Source organism: Silene latifolia, chromosome Y, assembly GCF_048544455.1.
Source record: "Silene latifolia isolate original U9 population chromosome Y, ASM4854445v1, whole genome shotgun sequence".
Lineage (NCBI taxonomy): Eukaryota > Viridiplantae > Streptophyta > Magnoliopsida > Caryophyllales > Caryophyllaceae > Silene > Silene latifolia.
Window position 1 is genome coordinate 365,119,583 of NC_133538.1, and position 20,813 is coordinate 365,140,395.

Genomic DNA, 20,813 nt, shown 5'->3' on the forward strand with positions numbered 1-20,813 from the left:
AGCAAATGAATACATATGGGGAAGGGTTTATGTGATTAGACCATCCACAGCCATCAGATTATTGTAATTGCAATGATATACGCCATACAACAGGGAGACACCTTACACAAATTCTTGTTTGTGACGGCACATATCCGTTACTCTTGAGTGACGGATACCATTTTACCTCACAAAGTACCAACTTTTTCTCTCTCTGCAACACTATTCATGTGGTCCCCTTTCTCCACTAACCCATTTTGTAACCATTTTAACTCACAAAATATCCGCCACAAATGGTAACCCGTCACAAGGGAGACCAATTGGACACCTTATTCCGCCTTACTTTTCAACATTCTTTTAGTAGCGGCCAAAGAAATGAGTTGATACGAAACCACTCTAAGTGCAACTTAATGAAATGATCAAAAACCTCTGGAGTCACGACCTAAAACGACCCAAATGACTAGGTTAGAGTGCAAGTAATAGAAGGGTATAAGGCGCTGGTACGAAACTGAAACAAGACCAGAAATGAGGGTTGTACAGGTCCTGGTGAGATGAGCTTATGCAATGGTTTGTCACTGGACCTTGAGAATTTCTGTTATGCACAAAATGGTGCAACAGGAAAATCTGCCAATTGCTTGCGTACAAAATGTAGTAACATACATCTACATATATTATGCAGTGAACCATGCGAGACCAACCAAAACCATAATGTATTCCTCAAAAAGAATTACAGGGTGAAAAGGTTAGTCTTGGATGTAAGAAACATCTCAAATAAGTGTAAGAAACATATAACTCCTCAGATTTCAAAAGGGAGAAAAGACGTTCATGAAAAACAGTAAGAATCATTACATAAATAAGATGTCACCTATGGTGAGTTCTGCAAGAAAGAACACATACCAGGAGATCTGAAAAGATTCCACATTCCCAAATCTGTAAAATCGCACTTCAGTCATACCACAGCGACAACATACGCATTCCAAGCATCTTGTTGCTGAAAACTCGAGACCTCTTCGTATTTATCATCTCGTGAGGTACCAAATCCCCGGATGCTCCTGTTTGTCTCAGTATCTGGCATTTCTCTTATCCAGAAATGAACCCTTTTAAATCCAGCTTCTTCCAAACAGTCCCTTATCTCAGGCAAGGACCATCTGCAATCCAAGAACGGCAGTAGGAACTTAAGGTCTCGTGCATCCAATAACTTAAATCATAAAGGCAGACAGCAGTAGGCATTTAAGCTCTAGTGTATGAGTGTATCCAATAGCTTAAAATCATAAATCAACAGTACAAAAATACCTAATATAGTAATACTACCTCAACCGCTACACAAATATTGGCCCAACAGCTCCTTTTTTGGTCCTCATTAACCAGAAATTGGGTGGCAAATTTATATTTGAATTAGGAAAAAAGTAAAGCCATAATCAAGCTTTTACCGCCACAAATCAAATGAGGTGCTAGGAAATGAGGAATGAACATGACTTACAGCCTCCAACTATAGGAGAAAGCATTGCGTATTTTCTTCTGTGGCTTGTGCAGCTGATAATGGAGGCTAATTCTGGTCATACGCTGAACTACATCAAATCCTGCTTGCTCCCAGGTATACTGTACAAATGTATACAGGTGGATAATATCAGGACACAAAAATAAACAAATGAATATCCGTCTGAAGTAACAAAAATAAACAGGCTGTATATAATTACATTGGGACAAAGTTTTAGGAAAGTAAACCTCAAGAAAAAGGATTTGAATTACAAGTTCAACCCCTCTCAATAATTGCATGCATATAGACTAGCCTATGAACCAGAATCGCACTAAAAGTATGCAACCTTGATCGACAATAACATACCGTAAAATTGGGGAATTTTCGCCGGAGCTTTAATTCCTGCTCAGATGAGGTACCACCATATAGATCCATGACAAATATGCCACCCTTTTTAGACAAAGAATCACGGGCATGCTTGAAATATTGAACGAGCTCTCTTCGTTTATGCAGGCAGCAACAGCTGTAGTTGAAAGCACAGATAATATCCCTTTCAGACGATGGCACTGAAGACACTTCTTCTAAAGTATCTTGTGTCACATCTTTAGCTTCGTCAATGGTTACTTTTTGAATGAGATCCTCAGGACTTGATTTAACTAGTCTAGCTTCACGAGGCTGCAGAACATTTCCATGGAAGAGGGAGATCCTGGAACTATTGTCACTACCAACATCCTCAAAATTGTGTTCCATGCACCACACGAGTGCTTCATGGTCTCGATCCACACCTACAGCAGTTCTCCGGGAGTCACTCTTAAGCCACTCTGTACTGTTACACATAAGGTAATGCTTAGAATAGATCAGCATATACAGCATTTGACATTGATTATAATTTGAAACATTCCATACAGAGAAACACTAAGTATACAAATCTAATGCTATTTAAAGCGCTGAAGTGTTCTGCATTTTACCATACGTCCATCCCGAATTAATATTTAAAAAGCTATTTTCCCAGAAACATTTTTATAAACTTGGAACCATTTCATATTGTGATAAAATAGCGCTCAAGTCAACATCATTTTACCACTATAGTCAAACAAGGACAATATAAACGGAATGCATGGAGAATTAAGCAGCCTGATTAGGAAGCAATGGTGTCCCAATTATTTTGTCTGCCTTGTTCGCAACAATTAACATATATTCCATATATTTCGGCTAAGCACCACAAGGTGTACGGTCTATCGTGGTTCCACGTCCACCTAGACCTCATTGACTTCTTAAGGCACTACGGTAAACGTTGTCGCTGCCATTGTGGAAAATCATATCATGAACCACAACAATCTAAAAAAGGCGATAGCTTTATGACTCTAAAGTAACGATGTAGTTTACCTGAGAAGAGCAGTGCCACAAAAGTCCTCCTGGAGATGAAGAGGAGCCCTCCCTCCAACATATATCAAGAAGAACTTCTGTAAGTAGCTTATGTCCCCTTTTGGTGACTACAACCAAACAAATTACATGAAAAATGAGTATACCATTCAGCAAATTCACAATACCAAGCAATAACCCAATCTAAAACCCGTCATTAAAATTCTTAAAGGGCGCTACTTTTTACCCTCGACCATATAATTTACACATTACAAATTAGCATACGAGACGGTCTCATAAAAAAAAAGGGTAGCTAGTATGAGTAAGCAATGACCCCAATCCAAAATCCATTAAATCCTTAAAGGGCACAAATTTCTACCCTGCGCCAATAATTTACACATTACAAATTTGCATAGTAGACGGTCTCATTTATAATAACGGGTAGCTACTAGCTAGTATGAGCAAGCAATGATCCCAATCTAAAGCCCACTATTAAATCCTTAAAGGACACTACTTTCTACCCTCCATCATACTATAATCTACACCGATACAAATTCGCATACAAGACGGTCTCATATCCAATAATGGGTAGCTACTAGCTAGTGTGAGCAAACAATGACCCAATTTACGCCGTTACAAATTCGCATATGAGACGGCCTCATACAATACCCCAATCTAAACCTCATCATTAAATCTTTAAAGGCCACTGCTTTCTACCATCCCCATATAATTCACACATTAAAAATTCTCATACGAGACGGTCTCATAAGTCATAAATACTGCCTACTTAAGCCTCCTATCCAAATTGGGCACTAAAGAACATAACTTTACCCTCGCTATTAAATCCATAAAAGGGCACTAATTTCTACACTCCCCCATATAATTCACACATTACAAATTCGCATACAAGACGGTCACATTACAAATTCTCATACGAGACGGTCTCATAATTAATGACTACCTAAGCCTCCTATAAAATTGGAAACTAAAGAACACAACTTTACACTGATTATCAAAATGGGCAGCTAGTATAAGTAATCAAACCTGAACAGATTTCTGATAAAGTGAGAATTTGGACGGAATTAGGGTTTTAATATGATTTTTTGGGTCAATTTCTTCTTCATTATTAACTTCATCTTCTTCATTTTCTTCTGATTCATCATTTGATAAGAAATTAGGTTGGTGATTCTCAGATTGATTAATAAAGTTGTAATCTTCATCATCTGAAGCTAAGTAGGAATTTCTTTGACGTGCTGAACGTTTTTGTTGGTGCCTTTGTTTCTTGCTGTTCTTCCCCATTATTTCTGTGCACGTTTCTGAATTTCTGAGTGTTTGAGTGAGTGCTCTGGGGTTTTGACTTTTGAGAGGGTTTTATCACTTTTTGTGAAAACTTAAACGAGTCGATCTGAGGTCAGCTTGAATAATGGGCTTGGGATTGGTTCACAAATTTAAGCTTAGACACGGTTCGGCTTCGGAGCTCATCGAGCTCCAAATATTGAAGCCCGGTTGCAAAACGTCGCCGACGTTTTATAACAAATCGTCGACGGTTTTTAAAAAAAAGACGACTCTTACCCTTATGCATCTCTCTCTCTCTCACCCATTCCTCACATTAACTCTTTAATTAAACACTCCCTCCCTCACGACTCCACCGCCCACCACACCACCACCACACGACCACGTCCCCGTTGCATCACCACCGCAACACCTCCATCACCACCGCAACACCTCCACCACCACCGCAGGAACACCAGAACCGACATAGCACCCCTTTTCTGCTCATTCTCCTTGTTTTTAATCAAGTAAGTCATTTTTTTTTTTCAATTAGTTTAGTTTTAGTTGTTTAATTTGATTAAATTCATCCTTGTTTCAACTTTGTTATTGTTGTTTTGTTCTTTTCGATTGATTTGTTGTTGTTGTCGATGTAGTTGTTGTTGTTTTGTTGTTTGTTGTTGTTGTTGTCGATTTGTTGTTGTTGTTTGTTGTTTGTTGTTTGTTGTTTGTTGTTGCTGTTTGTTGTTGTTGTTTGTTGTTGTTGTTTGTTGTTGGTGTGGAGTCGTTGCTTGTTGTCAATGGAGGGACAATGGAAGCAACAGTCCAGATGGGGGAGGGACGTTGAAACCATGCGTCTGGGGTGGTTAGGGACGCTGCAACTCAACGTCCAACCATGGTAAGGACGTTGAATGTGCACGTCTTGAATGGCCATGGACGTTGGGTTTCAACGTTGTCATTGGAGGAGACGTTGTGTCTCAACGTCTGGGAATGGAGGAGACGTTGTATGTCCACGTCTGGGAAGGCTTTGGACGTTGAGTTTCAACGTCCTACATGGTGATGGACGTTGAAACTCAATGTCCGTCCATGGTTCGGACTTTTTTTTTTTGTTTTAACCGTCTTTTTCAATTTTAATGGTTATATATATAATTTTTTTGTATTAAAAGTTGTTAATTTTATATTTTAATGTGTAATTTATATTTTTTTTAAAATTAAAAGTTGTTAATTTTGTATTTAAATGTGTAATTTGTATTTATTTTGTATTTTTTTTGTATTAAAAGTTGTTAATTTTATATTTTAATGTGTAATTTATATTTTTTTAAATTAAAAGTTGTTAATTTTGTATTTAAATGTGTAATTTGTATTTAATTTGTAATTATTTTGTATTTTTTTTGTATTAAAAGTTGTTAATTTTATATTTTAATGTGTAATTTATATTTTTTAAAATTAAAAGTTGTTAATTTTGTATTTAAATGTGTAATTTGTATTTAATTTGTATTTAATTTGTATTTATTTTGTATTAAAAGTTGTTAAGTTTATATTTTAATGTGCAATTTTTATTTTTCTTGTTTTAGAAGTTGTGTATTTTACTTATAAATTTATATTTATTTTTTATTAGAAGTTGTTAATTTTATGTTATTTTTTTATGAAAACTTGTTTTTATTTTATTTAACTAACTTTTTAATCTCCTAAATGCAGATGTCGAACAGCGAAGATTACATTATGACTTCACTAGGTCGTACGAAAGATCGAAGAGTAACGAGCTCTAAGCGGCGTATCCCTTTACCGTTAGCTCCTCGTCGTGGTCGGGGTAGGGGCAGGGGTAAGGGCATCGAAATATGCCCTTCTGTTGACCCTACTCCCGACGCTACTCCCGAGCCCGTTATGACTGAGATGGATTTTCCGAGTGCGTTTTATAGGCAGCCATTAGGCGATTCTGATGTTGAGGAGGAAGAGCATTTTGACCATGTGGTTGAGCAAGATGATGATGAGGAGGAGGAGGAAGAGGAGGAGGAGGAGGAAGAGGAGGACGATGACTCTCGTTTTCTTGACGAGTAGGCCGCCGGACTACCACCTAAGAAGGTGGTACGGGATGGTAGAGGTCGATATGTGCCGCTTGGTGACGGTTCATCTAGTAGCACGGGGAGGAAGAAGACAAAGACTCAGGATAATTCTTGGCGTCTTACGGGTCCGGTTGAGGGTGGTCCGAGTGTCCTTAGCGTCCTACGTAGCTTTGGTGGCCACGTAGCTTATGGTAGTTGGACCGGTCAGGGAATGAGATCGTGGATCACGTGTTACGAGAGACCGGGTGCTTTAGAGAAGATAAGTAAGATAAAGGTCCGTGACGGTGTTATGGAGAGAGTTAGTAGGAGTGGCCTTGGTCATTTGAGGCAGTCTTTGATGACCGGTTTGGACGAGAACCTCATTAGCGCTTTTGTAGAGAGGTGGCAGCCCGACACCAACACTTTTCATATGCCGTTTGGTGAGATTACTATCTTGTTGCATGATGTTGAGAAGATCCTTGGGATACGGGTGGATGGCATGAGGGTTATGGAGGACGGTACTACGAGGGAGGAGATCGATATGAAGGGGAAGGTGGCCACTTTATTTGGATTGCCTCTGAAAGAGGTGAAACCACCGTTGTACAAGGGTGGTGGACTGACGGTTAAGAAGTTGATAGAGCTTGCGGAGACGGGTAACCGACATGACTCGGCCGAGGGCTTACATGATGGTATTGGTAGGATGAGACTTTGTTTACGGACAAGTCTAGTGATAGGGTTATTGCCCGTATGTTGCCGTTGTTTGATCAGTTGAGTGATATCGGCACGTATGCTTGGGGGCCGCGACATTGGCCTACTTGTATCGACAATTGGGGATGGCTTCGCGTAGGGAGGGTCAGGGTGTTAGCGGTTGTCTACCGTTGCTTCAGGCTTGGATATATGAGTACTTTCCCATGTTCCGACCACACTCCGGATATTATGTCGAGGGGAGACCACTTGTCGAGGCTTGGTCACGGCTTCCTAGGTTTAGGGGAGATGTTCGGTTGTTAGAGGAGCACGGGCGAGAGGTTGGACGGGCTTAGGGCGGAGCACGTGACGTGGCTCCCTTATGGCGTTAGTCCTCACGGGACTTGCGGTATTTCTCTCTACTCGGGGTTGATTAGGTTTTGGATATAGTAGAGCCGTACCCGGCTGATAGGTGTCTCCGTCGATCGGGTATGTTCGGTTATCCCGAACTCTATGCGGTTCCCGATCGTTGACTATCGTCCGCTAAGCGCCTTGGGCTATAGGTTGTCTTATGGTGATTCTCCTGATTTGGAGTGGGGTTTGAGTGATGTCGAGATAGTTTTGAGAGAGCGGTTTGACCGGGCTTTGATGCCTTTTCAGTGTGATACGCGATACATGTCTTGGTATAGGAAGATTTCTCACCCGCACTTCTACCCCCCTGCACGCCGTACTCCGTTTCGCTCTCTTCCTATGAGCGAGGAGCCCGAGGTATCCCGAGCTCTTAGTCGTCATTTCTCACGGTTTATAGACACTGACCTACCAAGGAGAGGAAGTGGCAATATGCGCAGAGATTGGTGGAGAAGATGGAGCCGTTCTTGAGCCGATGACCATGCCGGGATGATCTTTGGGGATGATGATGATGATGATGAGCTTACCCCGTAGTGTAGATTTTTATTTTTATGTACGGATATTTTTATTTGTGTTGCGTATGGATATTTTTATTCTCTTTCGTTATGTATGAATATTTTCATTGTGTGAACATTTTTAGTGTTTTTATTGTTATGCATTGAAATGAACGAAAGTACTTAAAACTTAATTAAAATACAACTTTAATTAAAACGCAATCCAACACTTGATTAAAACACGATACAATTTAACAGACATGACACAACACTTAATAAGATAAAACATAATTAAAACCCCAAACCCTAAACCCTAAACCCCAAACCCCAAACCCTAAACCCTAAAACCCAAACCCTAAACCCAAACCCCAAACCCCAAACCCTAAACCCTAAACCCTAAACCCCAAACCCAAACCCATGTCATAAACGATTATTATTTAAAACATAACATAATTAAATAACTATCGAACTTAATTATCTTCCGATGATGAAGACGACGATTCCTTATCTTCGTCATGATCATGAACCTCAATTTCTTCCTATTGGGTAGACATATATTCAATCAACAAATCATTCAAGTAGAGATAAAGAATTCCTTGCCCAAGACTCTACCAAAGACATAAGTCCGATAGTCTTGGGTAATCGATCACGGTGAGGATACGCTCAAAATATGTAAAGACATCGCTTCTTAACTGCGAAACTCCCACATCTTCTCGGTTAATACTTCATCGTAGACAACCTCATCTCTAACTCTTGGAGTTAGCACATCTTCTCGGTTTCCTTGTAAAATTATACAAAGGCTACCAATGGGAGGCTCTTCAAGCATGTGCCATACAGTGGCACTGGGAACCACTGATTCAAGACGCTCAATTAGAATTGGTAAATTTTGAACAATTAGATCGATTCTTATTTGATAAACTCTGGTTTTTTGAGCATTTGTGAGAACCATTTTATTATTGTAGTGAGTGAATAGGATTGGATGTTGTGATTGAGGATGTTGTGATTGTAGTGGCACATAGAATGGCCTATTTATAAGCTATTAATTGTAACGGCTATTTTTTTATTGTAACGGTAATATTTGAATTATAACGGTTATTTTGAATTGTAACGGACATTTTTGAATTATAACGGTAATTTTGAATTATAACGGTAATTTTGAATTATAACGGTAATTTTGAATTATAACGGTTATTTTGAATTGTAACGGACATTTTTGAATTATAACGGTTATAGGCTCTTCTAACGGTTATTTTGAATTCCAGTAATTTCATAATTAGTAATATGATTGTTATAACAGTAGTATTTTAAATTATTACATAATCAAACTTTAAATGCATTATCAAAGTTTAATTTCCTTGCAGTTTCTTCGTCAGTTGGTGTGGAACGCCGTCTTCTGCCATAAACTTTAGGTGTAGTTCCCATCAACGTATGCCATTTCTCGATGTTTGTCTCGTACAAATCAGCATATGGTGCAACCAAAGGGTCTCTTGACCCTAGCCAGAAAGGATCGATCGGGGGCATCGGTGCATCTGTCTCTGGTACTCGACAATGCAATCTCATCCAATGGAGATGGTAATTAACGATCCACAAAACACCATATGGCCTCGTCACATGGGCTGTGGGCCTTAGGGGTAAGTATGTGCAACAATGCCAAGTACGAGATGAGGTTGTTTCATGCCGGGCGATGACACAAATAGTCCAGTTAAACAACGATGCAAAGACAAACAAATACTCCCCGTACATCCAATGGTTAGGCCCACATCCTCCACTGCTAGTGAACTCCATCCGTCTCAATGCCTCCTCGTATCTGGTAAGACCCGTAGTCAACACAACACTATCAGCAAAAAAATCCTTGTACAACTCGTATGCCTTAATCTCCCGAATACCCAACTCTCTCATGACTAAATAGTCACTTTCCCGACCCCGCGCAGCATGCGAGACCACCCGATAACCACAATGACCATCATTACCGACATCTACCCAACCATCAAAGAAATCCCGTACTTCTTCAGGGACCACATACTTTTTATTCCAAGTTGACAAAAATCCCTTAGTGTAGCCGGACTCCAACGGTGCACCAACCGGTCCTTGATCAAAATCACCCACCGTATGTTGAATGTTTTCGTCGCGGGAGTAGAAACTTTCGCAGCCTTCTTCCTTGCATGCTCAAATCCCGACTTGTTCCGGGTAGTAGAACCCCTCGGTCTCCCTTTGGGGTTTTCTCTAACATGAGGTGGTTTAACTTCCTCGTCTTCCGGGTGAAGACCATCTCGCAATTTCTCAATGATTACCCGTTTCTTCGCCGGGTCACAAGCTCTAGCTTCTTCAAACAGCTTCTCCAACTCATCATCATTGGTCTTGGGTTGTACACCAACATTGTCGTACTCCAAGGTCCTCCAAAAAGCATGAACATCTTCAAGATGGACCCTCTTACCCGTTCTTTGTAACTGGATCAATGCACAAGCACAAGGTAATCCATGAGTAACCTTTAGCACACATCCACAATGCTCTTCCAACACATTCCCGAGCTCTATCCCTCTCTTAATCTCTGCTTCCATTATCTCAATGGCATTGATAGACACATTTCCTTGCAACAATGAAAATACACGATCTCCATTTCGCGGCCTACTCCTCGAAACCTCCAGCTCATATCTAATCTTCGAGTGTTGCGCTTCAAGCATGGAATGAATACGAAACCACATAGTGTCAAGGTTTAGGTTATTACTCTTCAACCAAGCTTTTAAAAGTGAATGGGCGGACTCTACTCGGGAAGTTGCCGTGTTTCCTAGATGAAAGTATTGGTTTGTATAGCAGTTCACGAACTTCTTCCTGTATTTACCCCATGTACTGATCACATAAAGCGCCATCTCTTCCCACGTTTCACTAAAACATTCCCAAGCGCTCCTAAACTCATCAATGGTGGATGCATTGATCACGCGGTACCAACCGCTTTTTGACCGTGCAAAATCATATCTTTGTAGCACATCAAATTCTGCTTTGAGAGTGCTTGTTTCTCCATAGCACGGTTAATGTGCCAACGACACAAAAGGTGAGGAGTACTCGGATGAAGGGACTCAAGAGCGCCGATCAAACCCATCTCCCGATCGGTGACAAAGGCGAAATAGATGAACCCGTACCCTTTAGTAGCTCCCCTAATCTCAACAACATCCACCCATAATCGTCTTCCGACTCTGACGGAAGGAGCACCGTAGCAATTAAGAAGGAAGAACCACACGGTGTTACACCAACAACCTCAACAAGAGCAATTTTGTATTTATTTGTCTTGTATGTCGAGTCAATAAGAACCACATGTGGATAAGCACGAACAGTTTAACCGCTTAGGATGAGCCATAAAAACATGAGTAAGCTCCTTTGTCTCGGGATCTGTTTTGTGCCATTCCACATAATTAGAAGCAACGGCTACAGCCAACATTTGTCGAGCGGTATTGCGTGTTCCTCTAACTTCACGCCGAAACTTGTTAACCGCACTATAAATTTGGGTGCTTGTAGGTTGGGGTTTATCGGGAGTTCTTTGATGAAGACCATTTTTAATATCTTTCGGGGGAATCGACGCCCGGACTTGTTGCCTCACGAACTCTTTCTCTTCGGCATTCAAACCAAAGAAAATGCCTATGACCGTCTTTGTACTTTGTTACTTCGTGGTTGTGATATCCACCTTTCTCTGAGGTCAAAATGTTCCAAACAATCAACTCCTTTCCATTTATATCATTAGCCCGGTTACGAACGGCAGCTCGAACCCGAAACAAACACTCACACTTAGGTGTCCCTTTCTTCTTAGGCTTCTCGGGAATATCGGGATCGATCTTCTTTCTAGTTCGGCCGTACCTTGAACAACGAAAGTAAGAGCCTAGCAACTCGGGTTGTTTACGATTTTTGGCCCCATTTGATGCTTTTATTAAAGCAAACCCGTTATCAAAAGCTATTTTTTGAGCCCACTCAAACGCCTCATCCCGACTCGCAAAACATGTAACCGTCTCAAATAGGCGGTTGTAATTAACATCGTTTCCACCAAATTCCTCAAATGAATCCTGTTAAAACACAAAATTAATAATGATTACATGCTAAAATATGATAAAATTACTAAACTTACGAAAAAAAGTAAAAAAAACGAAGAAAAAACAATTTCATAGTCTGAACCAGGAGCGGACTTTGAAACTCAAAGTCCCTCACCATGGCAGACGTGAATAGTACACGTCCCCCCCATGCATGGACGTGAATAGTACACGTCCAAACCATGCATGGACTTTGAGTTTCAAAGTCTGTCCATGGTAGGACGTTGATATTCAAAGTCCCTGTCCATGACGGACTTTGAATGTCCACGTCCCTGTCCATGAGGGACATTGAGTTCTCACGTCCCTGTCCATGGGGGACGTTGAATGTACACGTCCCTCTCCATGAGGGACTTTGATTTTCTACGTCCTAATTGACGGGTTTGGGCGTGTTTCATTCATCCTAGTTCTAAGACGACTTAACTTGTAATTGTTTGTTACATTCATACTCGTTGTTTGACATTCATACTAAATCGACATGTAATTCAATTATATCAACTTAAAATCTAATTCAATTATCATACTAAATCGATTGAAATGAAAATAGATTGTGTAATTACGTACCTCAGATTCGTTGTTAGCATTTGAAGTGGATTGCTCGTTGTTTGACATTGAATCGTTGTGTTGTTTTGTTGATGTCGATTTTTCGTGTTGTTGTTTGTTGAACTCGAGTTACAACATCGTTTTTTTTTTTTTTTTTTTTTTTTTGGCTTGGGAGAGAATTGGGTAGAGAGAGGAAGAGGAAGGGTAGAAGGCGTCTTTTTTATGAAATGCGTCGACGATTTGTAAATGACAACTTGTGATTTTTTTTAGACAAACATGTATTATTTTATAGAAGCATAAGGTTCTATTACATACACACCTTACTATATAACAAACCAAAGGGCATTAGAGACCAATTCTTATATCCTACATCCATATGTAGGATACTACATACTCCCTCCAACCCCCCACTCCCCACTCATCCTCAACTTTCCCCCTTTTTTTTCTTATTTTCTTTTTTTGCTTTTTTTTTCCTCATAAAATTTTAAAACAAAAAATTAACTTCCACTTTTAAGAAAAAACTACCACGGTCATATTCAATTTAAATGTTACGTAGCGTTACATTCACGATATTACACTATTATATTCATTTTAAATTTAGTGAATATGACAATATTGTTTTATGAATATGTGCGTTAAAGTGCGATATTCACAATAGGACACTATCATATTCAATTTCAGTTTTGTGAATATGACGGTATAATTTGATTAATATGTATTATGTGGTGTAATATTCATCCCATAGTTCTATTATATTCACTTACACTTGAGTGAATATATGACATTTATAGTTTAGTGAATATGACTTTATTGGTTCAAATATATTGAACAATAATCATGACGTTTAATTTCATACCAAAACCGCATAATACAAAATAATTAAAGGAAAAAAAATATGTGATATAATATGAATATGTCAATTACGTTATGTGAATATGTGAGAAAAAATAAAATAAATAACAAAACATATCAAATATGATCTCTATTTGTAGAGGAATAAAAATTATGAATAATAATATATTTTTTTTTATTTTCTAATTTATTAAATTTATGATTTATTTATTATAAGAAAAATAAATAAGAAAAGGGAGTACCATGCACCATACTCCTGGGTGCATGGTATAATTTACCATTAGAGACCCCTAAACCAGAAGAAACCCAACTACCATAACTAGTAATACAAACAGACGCGGTAAAAAAACAAAGACGGCGCCTCTTACGCGGAGAATGGTAGAAGGCATCGAACTGGATTAGACAAACCTCTTTTCTTTTAGAGCTGACAACTCTTTCCAGAGTCGTAAATCTGGAGGAGATAGTAGAACTTTTATCCTTTACCAACGATTTATTCTTCAATTTAGCGCAGTCATGACCTATAAAATGACGGTTGCATCTCTTACTTGAGTGTGTCTTCACGGCAGAAAAGATAAACGGGCTTTGACTTGACAAGGGCTTAGAACTCTCCTTTCTAGATTGCTCCAAAAGTACACTATTTACCATTGAAACCTCCCTAACCTCAATGGTTGGATCGAAAATACTACCGGTCGACAAACATGGTCTCTTGACTTCAAGAGGCTGATCCTCCTCATCACTGAAGTTATTGAGCTGTCTGGCCTGCGAAATGTCCATGGATGTACAACAATTCATGGGCAGAGAAGACGAAATGGGAACCGCGGCTTCACATGAAGAACTTTCATGGGGAGTTCCCGTCGAGGTTGAAGTTTTAGAGAAGAGGGGGCGAACTATCAAGGAGGCCCCGGAATTTGGATGGAAAAATTGCAGCTTTTTCCCGAGCAGTAAATTCTGTAATCATCGGATGAAAGAAACAAATTTTTATGAGCTTGTTTTTTGTTAGTGAAAGAGTGCTTGGAAGAGCCTAGTTTCTCTGAAATCATAGTACTACTTTGATTCTGAGCACCACTTCTATCAATGAAGTAAAGAAATCCGTGCTATTACGAGCAACTTGATTCCCTTTCTCAAAAGGCACAACCAAAGTATCCATAGCAGCATCGTCGGTCGATATCTTGCCTTTATTGTCCTTGCTAAGGGGGTTAAAATGATAAGAAATTGTACTATCCAAATCCTTTATATCCGTTGTAGATGAAGTAGCTTTACTAGCACACCATTTTTCTTGCACAAGCTTATCAGTCATAGTAAGGAACTATTCAAGGAACTGGCATCTTTACCTACCGGTGAAGAAATATAGCGTTTCCCTTTTCGAATATCATTAGCTTCAAAGAAATTGTCCACCACACGCTTACCATTTAGGTTAACAACAAGAAGCGATTTAACTGCATCCAACTCACGAAGAATATCCTTATTTCGAGGCTCCACCGAGACTGCCTCCTCCAAAGTGCAGCGAGCCTCAAGTAACCTATTCAAACTTCTAAGAGCAACAACTTTACGAAAGAGGGCCTTGGCATGTCGAGGATAAAAAGTCAGCACCATCGAACATAGAATTAACGCCCCTTCAAAAGCACATAATTTAATAGCAGAAGCGGCTTGATTTAAACACAAAGAAATAGCTAGGCTTGAAAAAGAGTCTAAATCAGGAGCGGACACATCCTTCACAACATCACGCAAGAGGTTACAACCTTTGTCATAGCAGACACTGGCCTCGACAAACTGATTTTGTCTAAAAAGATCATTCCCTAAGTCTTTAAAGGCATGAATTTTAAAAAGGGGGGGAAGCATCTAAATGAGAAAAAACAAGATTCAAGCTATCATCATCCTCCAACTTGACACAACCATGGAAATAAACAAAGAACTCAAGAAATTCGGCCATGGATAAAAGCTGTAAAAGAGGTCAAAAAAGTACAAAGGAGCTCCAACAAACTAGGTAGACGAAAAGCTAGGCAAGCAAATAGCAGAAAAACACTTCAAAAGCAAACAAGTAGGAAATTATGCTAACAAGGAAGACAATAAAGAGAGGAAAAAGAAACACATAACCAGTCGAAGACACCCTGAGCATACGATTAAAATGGTCGAAGTTACACAACACAAAAACGGTGCCACCGCCAGCAAAAACGGTCCCAGAAACTGGTAGAGGAAGACTCTCGCCGGCGACAAGGAGGATACGGTGATGGCCGCCGGCGAGAGAGGGAGAAATTGATAGGTGGAGGGTAGGCGGTGGGTTGGCGGTGGGAATTAATTAGGTTTTTGTTTTTGGGGGGTAACTCCTATTATTAATTGACAACTTGTGGTTAAGCAAATCACAAATGGAAATTAAAGGGTTTCATTCTTCCTTGTTTGGGAGAGAATTTTGACAAATAAATAAATAAATTGTAGTTGAGCTCCTTTAAAAAGGTTACTAAACTACGTATAAGGTTATTACGCTTATACACAAAGATATTGAAATTGGTTAAGTTATTTGTAAATTGGCTCAATTATTTAAAAGTGATTCGAAATTACTAAAAATTAAAGATGACTTAGTAGCTTTGTAAATAAGCTAAATAATTCTAGAGCTCATTCAGTAACTTTACAAAGAAGTTCGTAACTTTCATTTGGTTGTAGAATACTTTTTTCAAAAAAAAAAAAAAGATGAAAATTTAGATGAGAGTCGATGCAGGTATGCACGCATTGAAATGCACGATACTAAAACGTTACTATATGAAACATGAAGGTATCATATGCCGAAAAGGCTACGCATACACACGGTGTACAAATTTTTTGTACACAAACCAATAGCTACGTGACACGTGGCAAACCATAGTGAGCTAGGTTAAATTAATTTAGGGTTAGGTTAGTCATTTTGCATATATAGTACGCACGATCAGGAGATCGTACCCCTCGTTGAGCAACTTTTGAAAGACCCAAAACTGTTTATCCTTTACCCAGTGTTTTGAAGAAAATGACGGAGGCTCCAACCATTGAAGGTACAGATGAAAGTTCATCCGCCTTTAAGGTTGCCTCATTCAACGACCTCATGTCCATGTACATCTTTCCTAGAAGTGGTAAGTGGCAGAGAATACATATGAGCCGTGTTTGTAAGTTGTGGGCGTATGGATGGGCTCAGAGAAGGACCAGTGTTGAAGCGAAGCAGGAAAAATTTCAGGAAAAATACGGTGATGGGGTAAAATATTGCCCTTTATTATGAACTTAGATCTTGCATGTTTAATCATTCATCTTGCATATTTAATCATTAATCTTGCATGTTTGGTCAGTTGTAATAGCATAGTAAGTATTGTGATCTACTGTAATCGGATTGTCGATATTTGATTTTCCTCCGTATTGTAAAATGTGTCGGTTGTAATCGTATAGTTGTTGATTGACATTAAGAGTGTATATATGTAACACTTTGTTACGTTGAATAATCATCAAGAATCAATCTTTCATATTTACTTATTTTGTTTCTCTGTTTATCAGTTACTAGGTTTGGTGCCCGGCTACGCCTGGGCTACTTTTATTTACCATTTAAATTTTTATTTTCTATGTAATATGATTCCTAAATTTGGTTAACACATTCACCACTCCCGCCGTCATTATTTATTCTTTAAATAATTATGAGAGGTAAAATTAATCAACAAATTATGAGACACGTTCACCACTCCCGCCGTCATTATTTTTTCTTTCACTACTCAGTACTCCCGCATTTATTATTGTTAATTTCGCTACTCCCGTGGCTGCTAATATAATTTTTTGCAACACCCCTTCTTACCCGGCCAAGGTAATTGGGAGATGTTACCTTCTCGGTTTCCCGAGGCGGTAAATCAGAGATACAATAAAGAAACATTTATTATAAATGACAAGTTTAGATTCCAAACCATGAACTAATGAATAAATACAACTCATGACTACTACTCTCATCTAAGCAACTATATTCGTCTCGTGACTCATCAAGCTCATCCCGTCTCCCGCGTGCTATCCAAACAACCTGTACTTAACCTGCTCCCTATATGATCGGAAATATCATATGGATCGACACAGGCCACCCCAGAAATAGGTGACAATTACACAGACAGACAACGTCACTTTCAATAAACCAATAAGGTGTGACACGACTCAAGTGTGTGAACATGCAACATGGCTACTAGTATGAATGAACCACTATCAAACCACTATCACCACGGTACCGGGACACGCCTTGACATACCGACAACCACACTGGTACCGGAACATGCCCAGACATACCGATAACAAGAAACAGGTACCGGGACACGCCCAGAAGTACCGGGTCCGGAAGCCAACCGGATCCCATGCCAGACGTCGTGTCTTAACCACATGAGTCCCTCCGTAATTCAAGCCATTAATGTGCACATCCCCCTTTGAGTGGGAAACTCCAAGAGGCGACTTAAGCGTAAGACGGTCTCCCAACCGTCTTACGTCTCCAAAACAACAACAAGTTCTCTAGCATATAAGATAATAACTAATACATGAACCATACCCAACATATCATAATCATCCTCTTAATGATGTGATTACCACTAAATATGTTATAATGCAAATACCCTAATTATCTAAGACTAACTACAACATCAACATAAACAATATCACATTATTGAAACCGAGTAGGATTAACCTACCTTTTAGCAATCTCCTCAAGCTACTAGAATCCGGACAGAAATCGTCTCAAGGAACCGTCTCATCCTATACAAATCACATGATAACTATCACAATACATCCTATACTAATATACACTACAAATCCCCTTATTATTACCCCTTAATCACCCCAATTATACATACTAATTACTAATTAATTACCCATAACGAATTCGCCCAAAAGTTAGTGTTTAAAAGACTAGAAAAAGGTAGATCTTTACTTACTAGGTGAAGGAGGTGAAGAGGAAGGTGGAAAATCTTCTAATCCAAGCTTGAATTCCAAGTAGTAGGTGTTTGTGAGGGTTTAGAGAGAAGGGAGGGTGTTTGGAGAGATAAGGATAAATATAGAAATGATTTTAGGGTTAGGGAAGGAAAGGGTTTAAATCCCGTATTCTGAAACAGCGTCACTCGACCGAGTGCCGAGTCCACTCGGTCAAGTGGACTCACTCGACCAAGTACTACTCTACTTGGTCGAGTGGACTCATTCAGTCGAGTATACTCTTCACTCGACCGAGTGGACCTACTCGGTCAGCTGCAACACCACTTGGTCTAGTCTAGGTCTAGTGTAAGGCTATCCTTCTCTCCCGAATGATCTCTTATCGGTCTAAAGGTCCTCTCACGCGTCCCAAGGTCTAAGTACGGGTCCCACAAAGGTCGGGTATTATAATCTTCCCTCCTTAAAAATAAACTTCGTCCTCGAAGTTCACCTCACGCTCACTTTTCCTTAACACTTTCTTACGTCTCATTCGTGTCATGCCTCACTCTCAATCTCTTGCTCAAGTATTCACTCGTCTCTCTCACTAGTGTTTTACCGTACGTGCTCTTTTACGTTATCAAGCCCTTTTTTTATTCCTAACTGTTACATTCACTCACTCTAAAAGAGAACTTCGTCCCGAAGTTCACCAATCGATCTCTCGCGAGAAAGATCCTCTTATTCAATCGATCTAGGCTCATGGGTCCGAGTACAAGTCAAGCTCAACATTCATTCCCACTATCATGGCTAAGGTTCGGTCGTATCGTGCATAGTTTGTGACTCTAGGTATACATGTATAACTCATGACTCCGTACATAATAATCGTAACATGGTCGAGTACCCCGTCTACTATGATTCACTTTCTTCCATATTCCTTAATCCCGACTAAATCATGTTGTGCATAAATCACGTGATCACGCATGTGTTCTTATCTATCCTCGTATCATATCATCCCACTCTAGTCGCCACAAGACTCGATCATGTATAAGACTCATAGAATTCTCACTTATGCTTACCAATTACCGCATCATTATTATCCTTACTAAGCATGCTAGATCTCATCCATCGACTAAACATATTCCATGTTACAACGTACAAAGCGGCACATATCAATGTAAACAACTTATTCCAATTTATTTGTTAAGGGTTTCTACCTTTACACAACCATTAGGAGGTCGGTAGGGTCAGAAAATAAAAGTACTCAATCCATGTCGGTTCAAAATCATCAAAGCAAGATCAAAAAAGTCCACTCGGTCGAGTGTAGACTTACTCGGTCAAGTAGGGATGTCACTCGGTCGAGTGAAAGTGTCACTCGGTCGAGTGCGGGTTTTTACAGAAAGTTCATAGGGTCTGTTTTTGGCTCACTCGATTGAGTCAAATGGGGCACTCGGTCGAGTGGACCGCCACTCGGTCGAGTGATAATGGCACTCGGCCGAGTGTCACCTGATAGTCTAAAATCCGGCCATTTATGGTTGTAACGCCCCGTAATTTCGGACCGTTAATATATTTCGGAAGTAATTTATTAATCAAGTAAAATTTGATATTAATGTATTTAAAGTAAAAATAATTCAAAGAAATATAATTTTATTATATTTTGAAGAAAATTATTTATTTTTATAGTTTCGAAATGTTTAAAAATAGTTTAAACCGCGTAAAAACTTTTTATTTCGAAATAAGGGCATATCGGGGAAAAATGACAACTCTTTTGAAAATTGGGTAAACGATTTTGGAAATGGGTCGTATGAGTATTCAATTTTCTTGTAATCTCGTGTTTAAGAACTTTGGTCTTGTCGGAATTTGCATTTGACAAGCGGTTCTAATTATTATCGAAACGAGCCAAAACCGACTCGTAAAATCCCGACTAAAAACCCGCTCCCTTTCCTCCTTTCCTCTCCTATCCCGCGGCACCCCCTCCCCCTTTCCTTTTTCTGATTTTTCTTTCTATCTTCATCTTCCTCTATGTTCGTAAAGCTTCCAACAAAACAAAACACCAATTTTCTACAAAATTCAAGCTAAAATCGCCATAACTTTCTCGTTTGTTGACGGATTTTCACATAATTTATATTTTCGGAATCCTCTCTTCGAGATCTACCTCCTTGTATGTTTTAATTTTAGTTTTCTTGAAGTTGTTTTAAGACAAATTTCGGTAATTTCGGTATTTTATACTTATTATTGTGTTTTTATTGTTTATTTAGGTGAAGATTTGGAGGACGAGTTTGGGGACTCGTATATTGTCGAAGATAGCGGCTAGTTGCTTGTTAGGGTTTGGTTTTCAAGGTGCTAATTGCTCATTTTCTAGCTTAAGGTAACATATTTCGAGTTACTCGATGAATAATCGTCACATTCTTTGCTTTTTGTATGTTTTTGTGATTTTTGGTTGAGTAGTAAATTTTCACATGTTTAAAATGGGTTGCATGCATGTCTTTTGTTAGTTTAAGATAACATGTTAGTATTGGGAACGATTAATTATGTTTCAGACGGTGTTAAACTGAACAAAAATGGAGAAATGGAGGTGTGGGGGTGGCGGCGGCGAGCCCGAGCCCATGGCGAGGCCCACGGGCCGCCCGGGTCACCCGTTGCTTGTTTCGCGGTTTTTCATGCAATATTTGTCAATTCGGGTTCATTAATGTTATAGTTAGTATAAGTTACATATGAATACACTTTTGAATTGAATCATATTAGTGGTAAAAATTAT

General features: G+C 39.3%; 2 protein-coding genes across 2 annotated transcripts; both read right to left on the reverse strand.

Moving 5' to 3' along the window:
- Positions 1-672: 672 nt before the first annotated feature.
- On the reverse strand, positions 673-4,200 carry LOC141627217 (uncharacterized). The gene is made up of 5 exons (XM_074440607.1): positions 3,863-4,200; positions 2,843-2,949; positions 1,823-2,282; positions 1,460-1,578; positions 673-1,127 (listed from the first exon to the last, which is right to left on the reverse strand). The coding sequence occupies exons 1-5, from the start codon at positions 4,115-4,117 to the stop codon at positions 929-931; spliced, it is 1,140 nt and encodes a 379-aa protein (XP_074296708.1). The 5' UTR covers positions 4,118-4,200; the 3' UTR covers positions 673-928.
- Positions 4,201-14,473: 10,273 nt separating this feature from the next.
- LOC141631776 (uncharacterized) lies at positions 14,474-15,019 on the reverse strand. The gene has a single exon (XM_074444398.1). It carries the CDS (start codon positions 15,017-15,019, stop codon positions 14,474-14,476), a length of 546 nt encoding a protein of 181 aa, XP_074300499.1.
- Positions 15,020-20,813: the final 5,794 nt, after the last annotated feature.